Source organism: Oryctolagus cuniculus, chromosome 2, assembly GCF_964237555.1.
Source record: "Oryctolagus cuniculus chromosome 2, mOryCun1.1, whole genome shotgun sequence".
Taxonomy (NCBI): Eukaryota; Metazoa; Chordata; class Mammalia; order Lagomorpha; family Leporidae; genus Oryctolagus; species Oryctolagus cuniculus.
Window position 1 is genome coordinate 165,449,885 of NC_091433.1, and position 17,782 is coordinate 165,467,666.

Here is a 17,782-nt window from a genome sequence, read left to right on the forward strand (position 1 = left end):
CAGCGGGTGGGACATTCTCTTTCTCTCTCTCTCTCTTTCTCTCTCTCTCTCTCTCTGAAATAAATACTCTTTAGGAAATAAAAGGATGGAGTTATGTAGAATAAAGAGAGAAAGCCATATAAAAATGCATGAATGCACTTGGCCTACAGCTATTACTAATAGCCTTTAAATCCAAGCATAAGAATTTGGACCTGATATGGTAGATAATAGGGGACTATTGAAAAGGCTATCATGTGATACTAACTAATAGAATCAGGACATACTGGGAAAATCCACTAGCATTAATTGAGCACTTGTGATGAGCAAACAAAAATGAGGCTTCTATCAGTTTAGTGGGGTAAGGGCCTGCAGGGAGCCCAGGAGGATCTAATGTACACTCAGTCCACAATGATATGTCAAAAGTGACAAAGAGAATTATCTATCAAGTGAGCACAGAACAATTACTGAGTGTCTGCACGCCAGAGCTGACAGTTCTAAGGGTGTAACAGTTCAAGCTAGCCTAGAAGGAGACCAACCAAAGCACATGCAGTAATCCAGATGTGAAGGATGGATTAGGGCAAGGATGGTGGAAACTAAAGAAGGACACCTTGGGAACTGTCAAGGGCATCTCCGCTGAAAAATAAACACATTCTAAAGCACTTCCTCCCCTATGTTACAAACTCTATGTTGGAATCTGTATACTTAATAAAAATTTCAGCTAAGTCTCAAGGTTATAAAAAAGGATACACATACATAGACACACAGACACACAGTGATTTTCCAGTAACCAAATTCTATAAAATAACCCCCAAAGAAGATTTAAAACATTGACTATTTTTGTTACCTGATCTTTGGCAAAACATGTTTTTCTGCATTTAGGATTCTAAACTGAATTAGAATCGGTTCTGTCAAAAGTTGCTCTTTTCGCTTGTGTCACCTAACACATGTGAATAGTTATGTTGGTGTCATTAAGCATAAGGGAGAGGCCATTAAATATGAGACAAGATTTGCAAATGAAGCCATAGAAGATGATTATAAGCTCCTGTTTTCATATACACCACTAAGAAGAAAAATCCTTTCTGCTTTGATCATTTAATTACATTTTCTCTTTAGGATAAAATACTTTAACTAAATACAACCTTTATCTTTGTAATTCTTAGAATGGGATTGGAATGCCTTGATGAAAATGTAGTTCATGTCAAGCACAAGAATTACAGGTAAAACATCAGTGCTTTCCCTAAATGTGTTTGAGGAACTCATCTAACGTAGAAGAGAAAATGTTATTTTTGAGAAGAGAAGCAAAACAGTGAAATGAAATGAAATATACATGTGTAGGCTGGCGCCGCGGCTTAATAGGCTAATCCTCCGCCTTGCTGCGCCTGCACACCGGGTTCTAGTCCCGGTCGGGGCGCCGGATTCTGTCCCGGTTGCCCCTCTTCCAGGCCAGCTCTCTGCTGTGGCCAGGGAGTGCAGTGGAGGATGGCCCAAGTGCTTGGGCCCTGCACCTGCATGGGAGACTAGGAGAAGCACATGGCTCCTGGCTTTGGATCAGCGCAGTGTGCTAGCCACAGTGCGCCAGCCGCAGCGGCCATTGGAGGGTGAACCAACGGCAAAGGAAGACCTTTCTCTCTGTCTCTCTCTCTCACTGTCCACTCTGCCTGTCAAAAATTTTAAAAAAAGAAATATACATGTGTAGCATGTACAGTATGAGGGCACTTCAAAAAAGTCATGGAAAGTGGAATTGAAAGAAAATTTTATTTGGTCTAGAATTTTTTGAAATCCATGCACACAAGGGGTCTGCAAAAAGTTCACTGCAATGTATACTACAAAGAAACTGTATGAATTCTAGAAAGTTTTTGTGCTAAAATAGATATTTCTTTTAATTCCATTTGTCCATGAAATTTTTGAAGTATCAGTCCTCACACACGGAAATAAATATTTAAATCTCTTTATAACAGAGGTTGGCCCTGTTTAGAAAAGCTACTTCTAGGAAGAGTAACTTCTGCATTTTTAAGGGCCACAACTGAAAATGGAAGTCAATAGTGAGATGGGACCGCCTGAAAATTGCTCCAAGGACAAGGTTCTAGGAATTTTGCTGAGAAAGGATATTGGGGGCAGCACTAAAATGTCTGTTGAAAGGTGGAAAAAGGCAGTTAGGCAAGAGAATTCTTTAAAAAGAAGGTAATGCATGACTTGACTTCCATTTCTTCTGTAAATTCTTCTTGTTTGAAAGGCAGACACACACACACACACACACACACACACAGAGTTTTCCATCTGCTGGTTCATTCCCCCAAATGCCACAATAGCTGGGACTGCTGAAGCCAGGAGACCAGAGCTCTGGTCTCCCAGGGGTTGGTGGGAATCCAACTACTTGAGCCATTATCTGCTGCCTTCCAGGGTACGCACCGGCAGGAAGCTGAAATCAAGTAGGGAGCCCAGGCACTTGGGCACTCTGAAATGGGATGTGGGCATTAAAATAAAAGAAAGGCAGAATAAGGGCTGGCACTGTGGCATGGTGGGTAGGGCCACTATATGGGCACTGGTTCCAGTCCTGGCAGCTCTCTACTGTGGCCTGGGAGGGCAGCAGAGGTGGGCCCCTTCACCCACTTGGGAGACCTGGAAGAAGCTTCTGACTCCTGGCTTCATTGGGGAATGAACCAGCAAATGGAGGACTTTCTCTCTCTCTCTCTCTCTCTGCCTCTGTAGCTCTCTGCCTTTCAGGTGAATAAATAAATTTAAAAAAAGAAGAAAGGCAGAATAGGACTTTAAGTAAAATATAATTAGATTGAATTAGATAGATGATACCGGATGGGAGACATTCAGCAGTTTCTAATTCCCCAGAATGGGTCAGAGAGGTCTTTAAAATGTAAATAATAATCAGGGTTACACACAATTTTACTTGGCTCAACTTTAACATAAACTTTCAAAATTCCCATTTCTAACCTTAAATCCAGAGGCAACCGTTGAGACTGAAGATTTGGTATCGACAGTAGGGGCCCACTTGAGTTTAGTTTTTTGTGTTGGCCAAAGCAGCCCTGTCCACTCCGCATTGGGATCGCGGCTGACTGTAGCTGTTGGGCCCCGTAGCCCCCTCGGTCGTTTCAATAAATTCTCCTTAAGTACTTTGGGGACAAAACGTTGTGGGGGAAACACTGTGGTTTCTCAGCGGTCGCCCAGAGCCCCCGGTGGCGGGGGTCCCAGTCGAGGCCACACACACACACACACACACACACACACACACACACACACAGTGACAGTCGCCACTCCAGTTTAGTGGCTCTTGGTGAAGCGCTCCGGAGGTGCCCGCCGCGGTGCTGGGGGCTCGGGGTTGCCCAGAGGCCACCTGAGCACCTGGCGGACGGGATGTGAGGTGGACGGAGCTGGTGTTCCGCTGCTCTCTGCCCCGGGAACCCTGCAAGTCTGGCGTTCAACTCTTGTCACCTCTTCTTAACCCTGGCGGCCGTCGCCACCACCGGAGCGGATGCCAGAGGATGGCGTGCAGCCGGTAGAGACCCGCAGTCGCGTCTTGAGCAGAGCACCCCCGCCCCGCCCCGCTTCCCCGCAGCCACTGACACGCGCGGACCTCGAGGGGCCGAGGGACAAGCCCGAGAACACGCGGAGCTCCCGCCGCCTCCCCGCGGCCACCGCCCGGGCGGGCGCGCCGGGGAAACTACAGCTCCCGACAGGCCCCGCGCCGGCCGCGCGCCCCCGCCCCTCGCGCGCCCCCGCCCCGCACGCCCCGGCCCCCCGCCCTCGGGCCTCAGGACGGGACGGGGAGGGAGGGAGGAAGGGGCGCCGGCGGCGGGCGGGATCCTGTGAGGCGTGTGAAGCCTCGCTGGCGCCTGGTCGGGGACCCAGACGCTGGCGGGCGCGGAGTTTCTCAGGACCGGCCGAGCCCGCCTCAGTAAGTAGTCGCCCCAGGGAGCGCGGAGCAGACACCGAAAAAGTTCGCGCCGCCGCCGCCGCCGCTGCCGCTTTGTTCTCCCGGCCCGACGGGCCGAGGCGGCGGCGGCCCTTCCCCCACCCCCCGCACGCGGCGGCGGCGGCCGCGGGACCCGGACGGCGTGCGGGGCTGGGCGGCGGCCGCCGGGCTGGGCGGGAAGTTGGGGGAGCGCGCGGCGGGCGGGGGGCTGCCGGCGGGGAGCGGGGGCGCCGGCGCCGGGGCGGCCGCCAGATGGGGCCAAGTTCCGGCGACCGCGCCGAGGCCACCTCGGGTTCGCGTTCGACGGGTGACCACCGCGCCCGGCCCTCTGGGGCCCCTCTGGCCAAACTAGTGCCCGACGCCGGAGTGGCGGCGGCGCTCACCATGCCGGGTTTGGGCTGAGCCTTTTCGTTTGCATCACTTTGCGTGGTGCCCGTCTCAGAGGGGTAAGTGACGTTGGGTGGGGTGGGGGCTAGAAGCCCGCACCCCGGTTTCCCGATTGCGTTTAGATCTCTCTGCAAGTCGCAGCATTGACCGGAGTGGCGCTCACCCCCGGGGAGGCGTCTCTTAGGACGAAACGCTGCGGACTGCGACTACTTCTCGGAGCATGAAAAATAAGCGCGTACCACCTGATTGCCTCTTGGCTACTTTCTTTCAGTTCCTCGCACCCCGAAGCCTAGGCCCGGCCGTCTGCAAGCGCGAACCTAACTCAGGCGATGTGCGACCCGCAGACTTGTCCCCACACGCAGATTGATGGCTTGCACCTAACTGTCTCTTCAGCCACACCCATCCCCACAGGAAATCAGACTATCGTTGTCATCTCTGATTAGGGAGGCTGAGTTACACCCTGAACTACTACTTTGGACGACACTGCTTTGAGGGGTTGTAGCCACAAGGGAAGCAACAGCTTCCAAATGTTTCACTTCGCACCCTGTTTTATTACTCTTAGGGTGTTTTTACTTTGTGTTTAACGTTGCGATTCTTAGATTTTGAGCGATTTTGCTTTTGCTTAGGTCAAGTTTACGAACTTTTAATGCAGGGAGGGTGGGGAATACCTTATGGATTTGTTGCAAGAAGGCTTCCGTGAGGTTTCTCGGCTGAGTTTCGCCGTATAAAAAGGAACCCTTTCCCTCTCCCCTGTTAGAGTCTCGCTTGAGATCAAGCATGGACATTCAGACAAAAGGAGATTGCACGTTTTAGTAAATGTAGTATTTAAAACGTGTCTCAGGAACCTTCATGGTTGATTTCGCTTCATATGGTAATGATATTAATGTAGTAGGCCTGATCAGATGAGCTTGGAGTGTTCCTTGTAAAGCATTTCACATTTCAGGATCGCTGGGATTCAAGAAAGTTGACGGGTCTAAATTTAAATTAATTTTGAAATTATCACATAATAATTGGTCTTTAATTATACAAATTTTATAACCTTTGTTTCTTCAGATGACTCTTTAACATAGACATTTCTTTGTTTTAATGAGTTTCATTTCAATACTGCACACATAAAAGGAACTTAATAAATTGGGCTTTATAGATGCTAAATTTTTAAGATGATGTGAGAATTGAAAACATTTTATTCGGGGAAAAATGAATAGATGATCATTTAAATGCATTTTTTAAAATTCAGAATTTGGTATATGAGGAAATTATTTACTAGTACAAGTTTTAATTTAATAGTGACGTTTATGGTTCAGAATCTCCTGTGTTGATTGTACTTCAAGTCTCTGATTATGTAATTCAGATTAAGCTTGTTATATATGTGTCTCTGGAGCATTCCTCTCCAAAAACTTGAGATAATGTACTTGGAAAGTGTTTCGAATTTAATGTAGGAAAAATGTTTTCTCCACTGGTCTGATTATAGTGGCAGTATGTGAGAAACTGCTCATTGGCTTAGCCAGTCACATTTCTCAGCTATTAACTGGTGCAAAGATGAAGACACATCAGGCTCACCATAGATTTCATGTTGCTCGCCAGTCTGTAATCTTATTATTGGATAAACTTTCAGTGCCTGAGCAGGGAGGACACATGGTGCGCCCTCTTAAACCCCAGTGACAGCGAAAGCACTGAGATTCATAGGCCGCAGATCCAGATGAGCAGAATGTGAGAGGAAAGAGTTTACTCAGATGCTGAGCTCTGAAGGAGAGAATTATGTTAATCTAAGGCAGTAGTCAGTGTTTTAGAAAATACATGAAAGTAGATGCAGAGGTTGCTGCATAATACGATTTTTAGAAAAGCAGCAAGGAGATTTGAGTTTTTATGTAGTAATGTAATTCAAAATTAACATCAGGATTATTAAGCAAAGTCAAGCCTGCATCAGGGTAGATATGGACATGGTCCAAAACATGGACAACCTTCCACTTCATTTAGCATTATTAACACTCAAAATTAAATTGAACCTGGAAAACTCTTTACTGTTATAGACTCATGGTAAATATTCTGCTTGCTGAGTAGAAAGGGCATTCTTACCTCTTCACTTTAGCTTTTTGAGTACAAGAACAACACTGGCTACACTAAGTAACAGACTTCCTTTTGAAATATTTAATAACTAGACATGTTTTGTCTTACTGGAATCCTCTGTCTTTGTTTCCCTGACTGCGACTTATGCAGAAGTCCTGCTGAAATATTTCCTTAAATGGCCCTTCCCTGAGACCCCAGCTGAAATTAGGTACCCTTAGTATACTCAATCATGTTGCTTCTCATAGTTTGTAGTTGTCTACTTACATGAATGCTTGTGTAATGCCCACAAGCTTCAGAGAGCAGTGGCCACATCTGTTTTGGTCACCACTGTGTAGCTCTATCATCTCTTAAAATAATCTAGTTAACATTAAGTACTCAATAATTGCTGAATGAAATGCTGCTGTTAGAACTTTTCCTAGAGATTTTGTCAAGACGTAAAATAATGTATGTGTAGGGGAGAAGTAAGGGAGGAAGAGCAGAAGGTAGATCCACTAGTGATGTTACCTTGAAGTAACCCTCAAGTTAGTCCCTTAAACCTCAGGGCCTTTGTGTCACCTTGTAACAGCAGCCTGGGCTCAAGGCATCTTTAATATTCTGTGTTTTGATTCCATTCAACACTGGTGACAGATTATATAAACTCATTTGAATGGAATATATGACATCTAACTCCTCAAAGGAATATTTGAGATATTCCACATAAACATATTAGACGTGCTTGCCAACTAGATAATATTATTGTTTATAGCTTCTTTTATAGCTGTTAGAATATACTAGAAACATCTCTAATTGATATTCAATTTATAAATTAATATGTAACATTTCAGTTTTCTAATTGAAGCATAAAGAAAGAAAATTAAGAAACGTACCAAGGTTCACATAAATTAGAATTAATGGGTTTCTCTTGGTATTTAGTCTTAAGTGTTTTGCACCATACCTCTTGTTGCATATTACAGAACTAATAGGGGTTCCAAAAACAAAATGAGGAGCTATTATGACAGCCTCTGGTCTCTTCTGTTTGTGTTCATGCTGAAACTTTAAAAAATAATTTCATACAAAATTATAACAGTTTACTCTGAATGGTTATTCTGGTAAATTAGACATTTCTGTTAGTCAGCTACTATTATTTGATATTAATAAGTATAATAAAATTAAAATTCAGTGGGAAGACATTCATTAAAATATATTTTTTAATTTTAAATTTCATTTATTTGGGAGACAGAGCTCCCATACAGTGGTTCATTCCCCAGATGCCTGCCAAGGCTGGGCAAGGACCAAAGTCAGGAGCCTGGATCTTAATCCAGGTCTCCCAAGTGAGTGAAGAAACTGAATTATTTGAACCATCATTGCTGCCTCCCAGGGTCTACATAGGCAGGAGACTGGAGTCAGGAGCTGGAGCTCAGAATTGAACCCAGATACTCCAGCTCAGAATGTGAGCATCTTCACCACAGGGCTAAATGCCTACTACAGAATAAATCATTATTCAACACAGTGGTATTGAAGTAAACTTGCATATAGTATTATTTATGGATATTTTACTATCTGATTTGTGGTAGTTGTTCAGCTGTTTTATTTTTTAAAACATTAATAATAATTGTACATATTTATGGAAAACACTGACATCTCAATACATGTATATAGTGTATGCTGATCAAGTCATTAATTAATATTCCTCCTCTTTGTCATTTCTTTATGATTTTAGCCTTGGATCTCCTCTCTTGTCACTCAGAAAATATATAATAGATTAACTATAGTTATCCCACTATGCTGTAGAATTAAGAGCTTATTCTTTCTTTTTTTTATTTATTTATTTTTTTTTTTTTTTTTGATTTTTGACAGGCAAAGTGGACAGGGAGAGAGAGAGACAGAGAGAAAGGTCTTCCTTTTAGCTGTTGGTTCACCATCCAATGGCCGCCACGGCCGGCGCGCTGCGGCCGGCGCACCGCGCTGATCCGATGGCAGGAGCCAGGAGCCAGGTGCTTCTCCTGGTCTCCCATGGGGTGCAGGGCCCAAGCACCTGGGCCATCCTCCACTGCACTCCCTGGCCACAGCAGAGGGCTGGCCTGGAAGAGGGGCAACCAGGACAGAATCCGGCGCTCCGGCCGGGACTAGAACCCGGTGTGCCTGCGCCGCAAGGCGGAGGATTAGCCTAGTGAGCCGCTGCGCCGGCCAAGAGCTTATTCTTTCTAGCTCCGATTTAGTACACATTATCCAGCCTTCCTCCCAGCCTCATGTTCGGCTTTTTAAAACTACTTGAGACACTTACGTTATAGAACTGATTACCTCATGAAAAGTCCCGTGCCTTTATTAGATTGTTGGATATGGAATGAAATAGTAGAAAGAACAGGAGCATTAAGAGTTAGGGAGGCTAGTTTGAATCTCAGTTTCATTACCAGTTAGCTGTGTAGGTGAAGGCAAAGGACAACTTTGCTGAAATGCTGGTTCTTTTTCTATAAAATGGAGTTAAACCTCCTAAGAATGTTACAAGGATTTAATGAAGGATCATATTTCTTTTGTAGGATTTGTATAAAGTATAGGCATAATTGTTAATTCCTTTAATAACTGAAAATTGCTGAAACTTCCTGAGCAGTTGAACACTTACTGTAAGCCAGACACTTACCTGGGTACTTCACATGAAGTAGGTTGGTCCTTACAGTCTTCATTTTACTTTTTTTTTTAAGATTTATTTTATCTATCTGAAAGGCAGAGTTAGAGAGAGAGGAGGGGAAAGATTGAGGAAATCTCTGTTTGCTGTTTCATTCCCCAAATGGCCACAATACCCAGGGCTGAGCCAGGCCAAAGCCAAGAACCAGGAGCTTCATCCAGGTCTCCCACATGGGTACAAGGGCCCAAAGACTTGAGCCATCTTCCACTGCTTTTCAAGGCGCATTAGCAGGAAGCTAGATCGAGAGTGGAGCAGTTGAACTCGAACAGGCAAACATGGGATGCTAGCATTGCAGGCCGTTGGCTTACTGTTATGCCACAATGCTTGTTTTTACTTCTGTCCTCTGCAGTGATACTGAATAAAATTAATTAATCACTATTAACACCTCTTAGAATATTTGGGGGCCATTTATTCTATTTTGTTAGGCATGTATTTATCACATGGCATTGTTTTCACCTTTATGAGGATTTTTTCCCCCCTTGAAGTCAGTATTTCTCTAAAGATGTAGACCATTGAAACAAGCATACATAGGCTGACCGGCAGTGAGTATACAGATTGATGCTGGTGCCTTCTAAGTGTCATGGGGGTTTAGGTTTACATTATCTCTCCTAGTCTGTCCTATTAGCAGCTGATAATTTAGCTTTAGTTGGTAACCTCCTCTCACATGAACAACTTCCCAGTCATCATTTCCCCATTTCTGTTTTGCACACTGAGTTTTCTGAAACTGAATGCAAAGCTTTACACTTATCCTTGTTAATTTTAACAGTTTGCTCATCTGCAAAAGTGGTAATGTCTCCACATCAACTTTTAAAGAGTATCATGTAGATAAAGTGTGGAACATATATCAAGTGCTGTACAATATAAAATGGAATGGTTATCATTTACTTGAATGTGACTTTTTAAGCCTTTGTCTTTAAGCAGTTTTTTTTTCCTGAGTCTCAGTTTTATCTCAGCTTTCTCATTCCTATTATGCTATCTGTATGTTTTTTTCTTTTCTGTCATAGGCATCCTAATTAAGCCCCATAAATTACTCTGCGGAATGACTTGGCAACCACATTGGGTGCTTCATTTATTCCCACCACTGGAATTGTTATGGATATACATTTAAATGAAATTAGAAAGATTTTGGATGAAATTTAGAAAGATTCATCTCTCATGAGCCATTTCTTTTAGCCATGTGGATGTCCTGCCTTTTTTAATATTACTTTATAATTGTGGTTTCTTAAAAATTATGATATATACTAACCGTGTACCTAGTGTTCTCTTTCCTACTGTTTGAAATCTCTTACAGGGCCAGCACTGTGGCATAGAGGGTTAAGCCTCTGCCTGCAGTGCCTGCATCCCATATGGGCACCAGCTTGATTCCTGGCTGCTCCACTTCTGATCCAGCTCCCTGCTAATGTGCCTGGGAAAGCAGTGGAAGATGGTCCAAGTACTTGGGCCCCTGCACACACCACCCCATCCCCGGGAGATCAAGAAGAAGCTCCTGCCTCCTAGCTTTAGCCTGGCCATTGTGGTCATTTGGGGAGTTAACCAGAGGATGGAAGATTCTCTCTCTCTCTCTCAGTGAACCAGAGGATGGAAGATCTCTCTCTCTCGCTCTCTCTCTCTCTTTCTGACTTTCAAATAAATAAATAAAAATAAAATCTTTTAAAAAAAGAAATCCCTTATGATAAGATCACTTTCTCCTATGTTTCTATTTAAAGTGTATCAACTTCCATACTTCTTTGTTGGTCATATAACTGTGTCTAATATATTGCTTCTTGCCTCCTTAGCCTGCTGAAAGGAATTTGTCAACAAAGCAAGTCAGAAGTCATATTCTGGCAAAATTAGACTTTTATATTAATGCTTGATTTATCTGTTAGGAAATTATACCTCATTTATATGCTGGGTGGTGTGTATTTGATGTAAATGACAGTGTCAGTATTGCTCTTTTTTGTACTTTTTGTTTTTCTTTGTTTTTGTTATAACTTGGTTATATAATTGTGGAATAAAAGCTTAATCTTCATCAATTTAAAATAAAATAACTTAGAAAAAAATTTGATCTTCAAGTTGCAGGTAATAGAGGAGTCCTAGGAGGACTAGTTTTCTTGGGCAGGAGGCTCTCTGAAATTATGCTTGCAGTAAAATATGACTCTAATGATTAGACAAAAAAATTACTTCTTTAGACTTTATTAGTGAATTATGAACATATGACCAAATATTTATCATATTTAAAATTATTGGGATTATTTTTAAAATAAGATCAAGTATAAAATATTAAAACCTTTTTAAAAATTCCTTCTAGGCTATTTCACAAAGCATCAACTTTTCTTGATGGACCCAGTCATCAAATGAAATATGCCTGTACTACAGTTGGAAGCTTTGTACTTCAAAGGAAAGCTCACTCCACAAGATGAAAATGATGTGTGAGAAGGTGATTTAAGGTGTGAATATTAAAGTATCCCATCAAGTCAGTGAACTCAAGGATAAGTACTCAATAGTTGATTCCAAACCATACTGTTTGAAGCCAGGAGGATTTCATCTTGACAGAAAATCAACTTTTTTTTTGTATTGTACTTTGTGAAATGAAAAGAGAGCAATAAGAATGGACTTGAAATAGGTAAAGATGTTTAGTAAATAAGCAACGTCAACTCTGTTCTCATGAAGATAACTTAGTGATGTAAAATCCTTTACAAATCCTTGGTTGTGGTCCTAAAGGCAAGACTCTTTTTTGATGGGACTGCTATGAAGAGAAGTAGGACCTTTTGTGCATCAAACTCACAAAGATAGAACTTGTAATCATAGGCATGAGTGGTTTAAAAGAGGAAGTAAAGAATCTTTCAACTAAATTCAAAAGTGCAGTCATTTTTTTTACTGCTGTTATTTTAATAACCTCTTCATAACCAGTTAAAAAGAATTGACAAGTACTTTAAACGATTAAAGAAAGGCAGATGTCTGCAAATAATTCCCCTCCATCAGCGCAGAAGTCTGTATTACCTGCACCTATTCCTGCTGTGCTTCCAGCTCCTTCTCCATGTTCAAGCCCTAAGACGGGACTGTCTGCCCGACTCTCCAATGGAAGCTTCAGTGCACCATCGCTCACCAACTCCAGAGGCTCAGTGCACACAGTTTCGTTTCTATTGCAGATTGGCCTTACACGAGAGACTGTTACCATTGAAGCCCAGGAGCTGTCTTTATCTGCTGTCAAGGATCTTGTATGCTCCATCGTTTATCAAAAGGTACTGTGCATGCTATTTATGTCAGTCGTTTTTCTAATTAATACTGTGTCTAATGCCTCTCTGTGAATGATACATGCACTACTAATGAGTAAACGCAGGAATCCTTCGATTCTGAGCGCGTTTTTGAAAGTCTACAGACAAGGAACCTAAATATCAGAATTTAAGAGGATTTAAATGTCACGTACCCCATCCTTAAAATCTGCTATTTCATTTGTCTCTTAAGCATAGGAAAATCTGTACAAAGTCAAGGGCACATAAATTTCATTTAAGTCAGGAGGTGGAGAACACCAGTCATTGAGCTGGTAACGAAAAGATATGGGACACAGCAGCAGCCAAGTCCTAGGTCTGTACTTCATTCTTTCTAGGGGTTCTGCCCTTTATCTTATACCCTTTCCTTCCCTGTAAATCCTACATATTTTTCAGAGAGGGTGTTAAGAATCTGTGTAAACTGTTGTTACAGGACCACACTCTGTTTCGTAAAGAATAGGTAAAATCAGTTTTGAATATGTGACAAAATATTTGAGAATTCAGGTTAGTTTTGTTTTATTTCCCATCCACCACCTGCCACCCTGTGCTACTGCCAGTTTTTTTTTAACTTTAGTTAAATGTTTAAATGTCTTTGATCTTGGCTCACTGGATGAACTCGTATGTTTTCTGTTTATTATAAGGCCATTTTTATAGGTTATATGAATTGGTTACATTTTATTTTTAATAGAGTAAGCATGTGTTTCAAATTTGTTTCAGACAAATGTGTAAGCTTTCTGTTTGTAAAAATCATTTCTGTGATATTAACATGTGGATTCAGACTCTTCATCTTTTTTTGTTTTAATTATGTTTTTAATGGTTTGTCATTATCTTTTTTTTTTTTTTTAAGATTTATTTATTTATTTGAGAGGCAGAGTTCCAGGCAGAGGGAGAGACAGAGAGGTTTTCCATCTGTTGGTTTCATTCCCCAAATGGCCGCAATGGCCAGAGCTGTGCCAATTCGAAGCCTGGAGCCTGGAGCCAGGAGCATCCTCCCTGTCTCCCACGTTGGTGCAGGAGCTCAAGCAGTTGGGCCATCTTTCAGTGCTTTCCCAGACTGTAGCTATGAGCTGGATCGGAAGTGGAGCTGCTGGAACCTAACCAATGCCCTTAGGGGATGTCAGCACTGAAGGCAGAGGCTTTACCCGCTATGCCACAGCACCAGCCCTGTCATTGTATTCTGATAGTACTTAGCAATCCACAAATGTTAGTACGTGAAAATGACATATCTCCTGTGTTGTTTAACAGTGATTTATTTATGTAAATAGGGCCTGAAATAAGAATAAGGTCAGTTTTGTAGATCTGTAGAGCCATGTATCTTTCCTTCTAGTTTCTTTCATTGTACATTACAGAAAGGTTTTTCACAAAATCTTTTGCAATGATGTTGTAAGCTTTTATATAAAGATAATATTTAAACTTAAATACGGTTTGTAACTTTAGTGTTCCCTTTTTATATGATACTACAGGAATTTATAACCAAATGTTTCTGCAAATCTGCTACTCAATTTTCAGTCTTTGGAAATTTCAATTAATACTGTTTTTGTTTTTTTAAGGTTTACTTTATTTATTTGAAAGGCAGAGATAACAGGCCGGCGCCGCAGCTTACTAGGCTAATCCTCCGCCTGCGGTGCCGGCACTCCGGGTTCTAGTCCCGGTTGGGGTTCCAGTTCTGTCCCGGTTGCTCCTCTTCCAGTATAGCTCTCTGCTGTGGCCCAGGAAGGCAGTGGAGGATGGCCCAAGTGCTTGGGCCCTGCACCCACATGAGAAACCAGGTGGAAGCACCTGGCTCCTGGCTTCGGGTTGGCGCAGTGCCGGCCCCAGCGGCCATCTTGGGGGTGAACCAACGGAAGGAAGACCTTTCTGTCTGTCTCTTTCTTTCTCTCTCACTGTCTAACTTTGCCTGTCAAAAAAAAAATAAAATAAAATAAAATAAAATAAAAATAAGAGAGAGAGAGAGACAAAGGAGATACAAAGAGAAAGAGGGAGAAAGAGAGAGATCTTCCATCTACTGGTTCACTCCCCAGAAGGCCACAACAGTCAAGGCAGGGCCAGACCAAAACCAGGAGTCAGGAACTTCTTTCTGGCCTCCCAAGTAGGTACAAAGGGGCAAGCCATTGGGCCATCTTCCGCTGCTTTTCCCAGGCCATGGTAGGGAGCCAGATTGGAAGTGGAGCAGCTGGTACTTGGACTGGTACCCATATGGGATGCTGATGTTGCAGGCAGCAGCTCTACCCACTACGCCACAACGCCCCAGCTTCTTTTACTCTTTTATTAAAACAAAATTTTCAGCAACAAAAAGTTGTTTATATTTATCAAATATTTCATATTGTCTTAAACTATGTATACATTGTGTAGTTTGTGGCTTAATCAAGCCAGTTAACTTGATTTGCTTATTATTTACTTGCTGAGATGAACTCATTTACTTTTTATATGTATTCAGAGGATTATTTGAGAAGTAGTTTTACTTTACTAATATAAATGTGAGAATTGAGTAACAGGGTAAACTCCTAGGGAAGTGGATTAAGTATAATAGAAAAGAAAAATTATAATCCATAAGACAGGGTGAGATCAAGGAAATAAATAGGAAATAGCTCACAAAATAATAACTTAAGTTAAACTTTATACACATCAAATATTTGCCGATTATGGATATATTCAGCATAAAATAGTAAACTGAATGTGAATCAATATTAATATATGTATTTGGCAAAAACATACATGCATATTATATAAACATATTACACATTATTTTTGACACGTGCTAGAATCCTAACTTAGTTTAAGTAGAGTGAAAAGAAAATTGAGCTGGGTACCACGTCAACTCAGTTACTTATTTACTGTATGATTTTGAGCAAATGAATTTACCTCTCTAAAGCAGTTTCCAGATTATGGAGTTGAGATAATTTCAAGCATATAACTGTAGCTATGAAATTCTGAATCATTTAGTCTAAATTTGACCAAATATTGACTGCTAGAGATGTATGAATGAGAAAGGAGTCTCAAGAAATGGATGACCTCTCCAAGTCCTAACTAGAAATGCGTCTTTTTTTTTTTTTTTTTTTTTTTTGGTTTTTTTTTGGGTTTTTTTTGACAGAGTGGACAGAGAGAGAGAGAGAAAGGTCTTCCTTTGCCATTGGTGCACCCTCCAATGGCCGCCGCGGCCGACGTGCTGCGGCCCGCGCACCGTGCTGATCCAATGGCAGGAGCCAGTTACTTATCCTGGTCTCCCATGGGGTGCAGGGCCCAAGCACTTGGGCCATCCTCCACTGCCTTCCCTGGCCACAGCAGAGAGCTGGCCTGGAAGAGGGGCAACCGGGACAGAATCCGGCGCCCTGACCAGGACTAGAACCTGGTGTGCCAGCACCGCAAGGCGGAGGATTAGCCTATTGAGTCGCAGCGCCAGCTTTAGAAATTACGTCTTAAGGGAACCAGCATAGATTCTGGAATTTTACAGAAAGCCTTCATCAATCCCTAACAATTCTTGGGAGGTGAAAAAAACTGTACCAGCTTTTTTCTTTTTACCTCTTCTCTTGGGCAGAATGTTTACTGTGTTCATTGCTTATACATGTACAGCTCCAGGTTAACTTCCTGAAATCTGAAATAATTACCTACATATTTGGAAATTACTTTGAGCCTCTCAAGAAAAGTGCTATTTTAAAAAATCGTAATTTTAATGTCATATGGAGGGGAGGTTATTTTCTTTCAAAGTAAGTTGATTTCTTCTCTCAACATAATGCTTGAATTTTATTTATTTATTTTTTAAGATTTATTTATTTCCTCAAGGGTTACAGAAAGAGAGGGAATGACAGAGAGAGAGATCTTCCATCTGCTGGTTTATTCCTCACATGGCCACAGTGTCCAGGGCTGGGCCAGGCTCAAGCTAGAGGCCAGGAGCTTCATCCTGGACTTTCATGTGGATGCAGGGGCCCAAACATGTGAGCCATCTTGTGCTTTGTGCTGCTTTTCCCAGGCACGTTAGCAGGGATCTGGATCAGAAGTGGAGCAGCTGGGAAACAAACTGGTGCACATATGGGATGCCAGGGTTGCAAGTGGCAGCTTTACCTGCTAAGCCACAGTACGACCCCCTCATTTTTTCTTAATGGAGATAGGTTACTTACATTAATAATAATAGCTGTCATGTATTGAAGATGTTATGTACTTAATTCTGTTCCAACCTTCACACATATTTAATTCATTCTTCATGACATCACTGTGTTTGAAGGGAGTACAGTTAACATTTCCATTTATAGATAAGGAAACTGAAACACATAGAGATTAAGTAACTTTCCAAAGTCTTTAACATTTAGTAAGAAGTTGAAATAAAATTAGTAGTCCAACTTCAGAGCTCATGTCTTAAACTATTATGCTCTAATTAACTACACTGTCTTTAATACCAAGCATTGCTTATTTGTAAATTGCCTTCCAGGTAAGGATACAGTACAGTCAGTAACTACAGAATACAGTTCTGTGGATATAGAAGGAAAAACAAATGCAAACATAAACTTATAATGCAGGCTGCTTCTGAAACCAGATAAAGCAAGCAATTAGGCAACAGAGATCAGTTCAGTATCCTTTTTCAATTCTGTTTGGACACTGTCTACCTGGAGGCAGTAGTACATTCCACAGATTAAGAGCTAACTTCGGTACACTGTTCCCTCCTCATTCCAGATGCCATTTGCACACCCCAGGTTGTCATGACTATGCTTTTGACCCACCAGCTATAAACTGGGATTCCCACATCCCCTCCATTTTGATTAATTTGCTGCAACTCAAAAGACTTAGGGCCGGCGCCGCGGCTCAGTAGGCTAATCCTCCGCCTAGTGGCACCGGCACACTGGGTTCTAGTCCCGGTTGGGGCGCCGGATTCTGTCCCGGTTGCCCCTCTTTCAGGCCAGCTCTCTGCTGTGGCCCGGGAGTGCAGTGGAGGATGGCCCAAGTGCTTGGGCCCTGCACCCCATGGGAGACCAGGAGAAGCACCTGGCTCCTACCATCGGATCAGTGTGGTGCGCCGGCCGCGACAGCCATTGGAGGGTGAACCAACGGCAAAGGAAGACCTTTCTCTCTGTCTCTCTCTCTCTCACTGTCCACTCTGCATGTTAAAAAAAAAAAAAAAAAAGACTTAGGGAGATATTTGCTTACATTTATTGGTTTATTATACAAAGGATACAAAATTATACCTAGGATACAGATGAAGAGATGGAGAAGATGAATTGTTGGGGTGGGGAGGAAGGGTGCAGAGCTTCCTTGCCCTCTTCAAGTGTAACCTTTCAGAAAATACCATGTATTCAATTCAGCTATCCAGCAGCTCTCTGAACCCTGTCCTCTTTGGGTTTTTATGGAGACTTTATTGCATAGGCATGATTGAGGCATGGACAGCCATGTTGGTTGGACAACAAAAATTTGATCTAATGCTAATAACCCGAGTGGGGAAACCCAGCAAGGCCTGTGTATTCAGGTTCTTCTTGGCCCCTCTGCGTAGTATTTTTTGCTCTAGGATACAGGACAGGACCTCTTTTG

General features: G+C 42.5%; 1 protein-coding gene across 2 annotated transcripts in view; it reads left to right on the top strand.

Moving 5' to 3' along the window:
- Nucleotides 1-3,699: 3,699 nt before the first annotated feature.
- PRKD3 (protein kinase D3) overlaps nt 3,700-17,782 on the top strand; it is a 109,971-nt gene continuing 95,888 nt past the window's right edge. Inside the window, exons 1-2 of one of the 2 annotated variants that reach the window (XM_051839691.2) lie at nt 3,700-3,886; nt 11,308-12,241. In XM_051839691.2, coding sequence (XP_051695651.2) covers nt 11,954-12,241 — 288 coding nt within the window. In that variant the 5' untranslated portion in view covers nt 3,700-3,886; nt 11,308-11,953. Of the gene's footprint in view, nt 3,887-4,133; nt 4,351-11,307; nt 12,242-17,782 lie in introns of those variants that run through there. The other variant, XM_002709918.5, reaches the window with a different exon arrangement.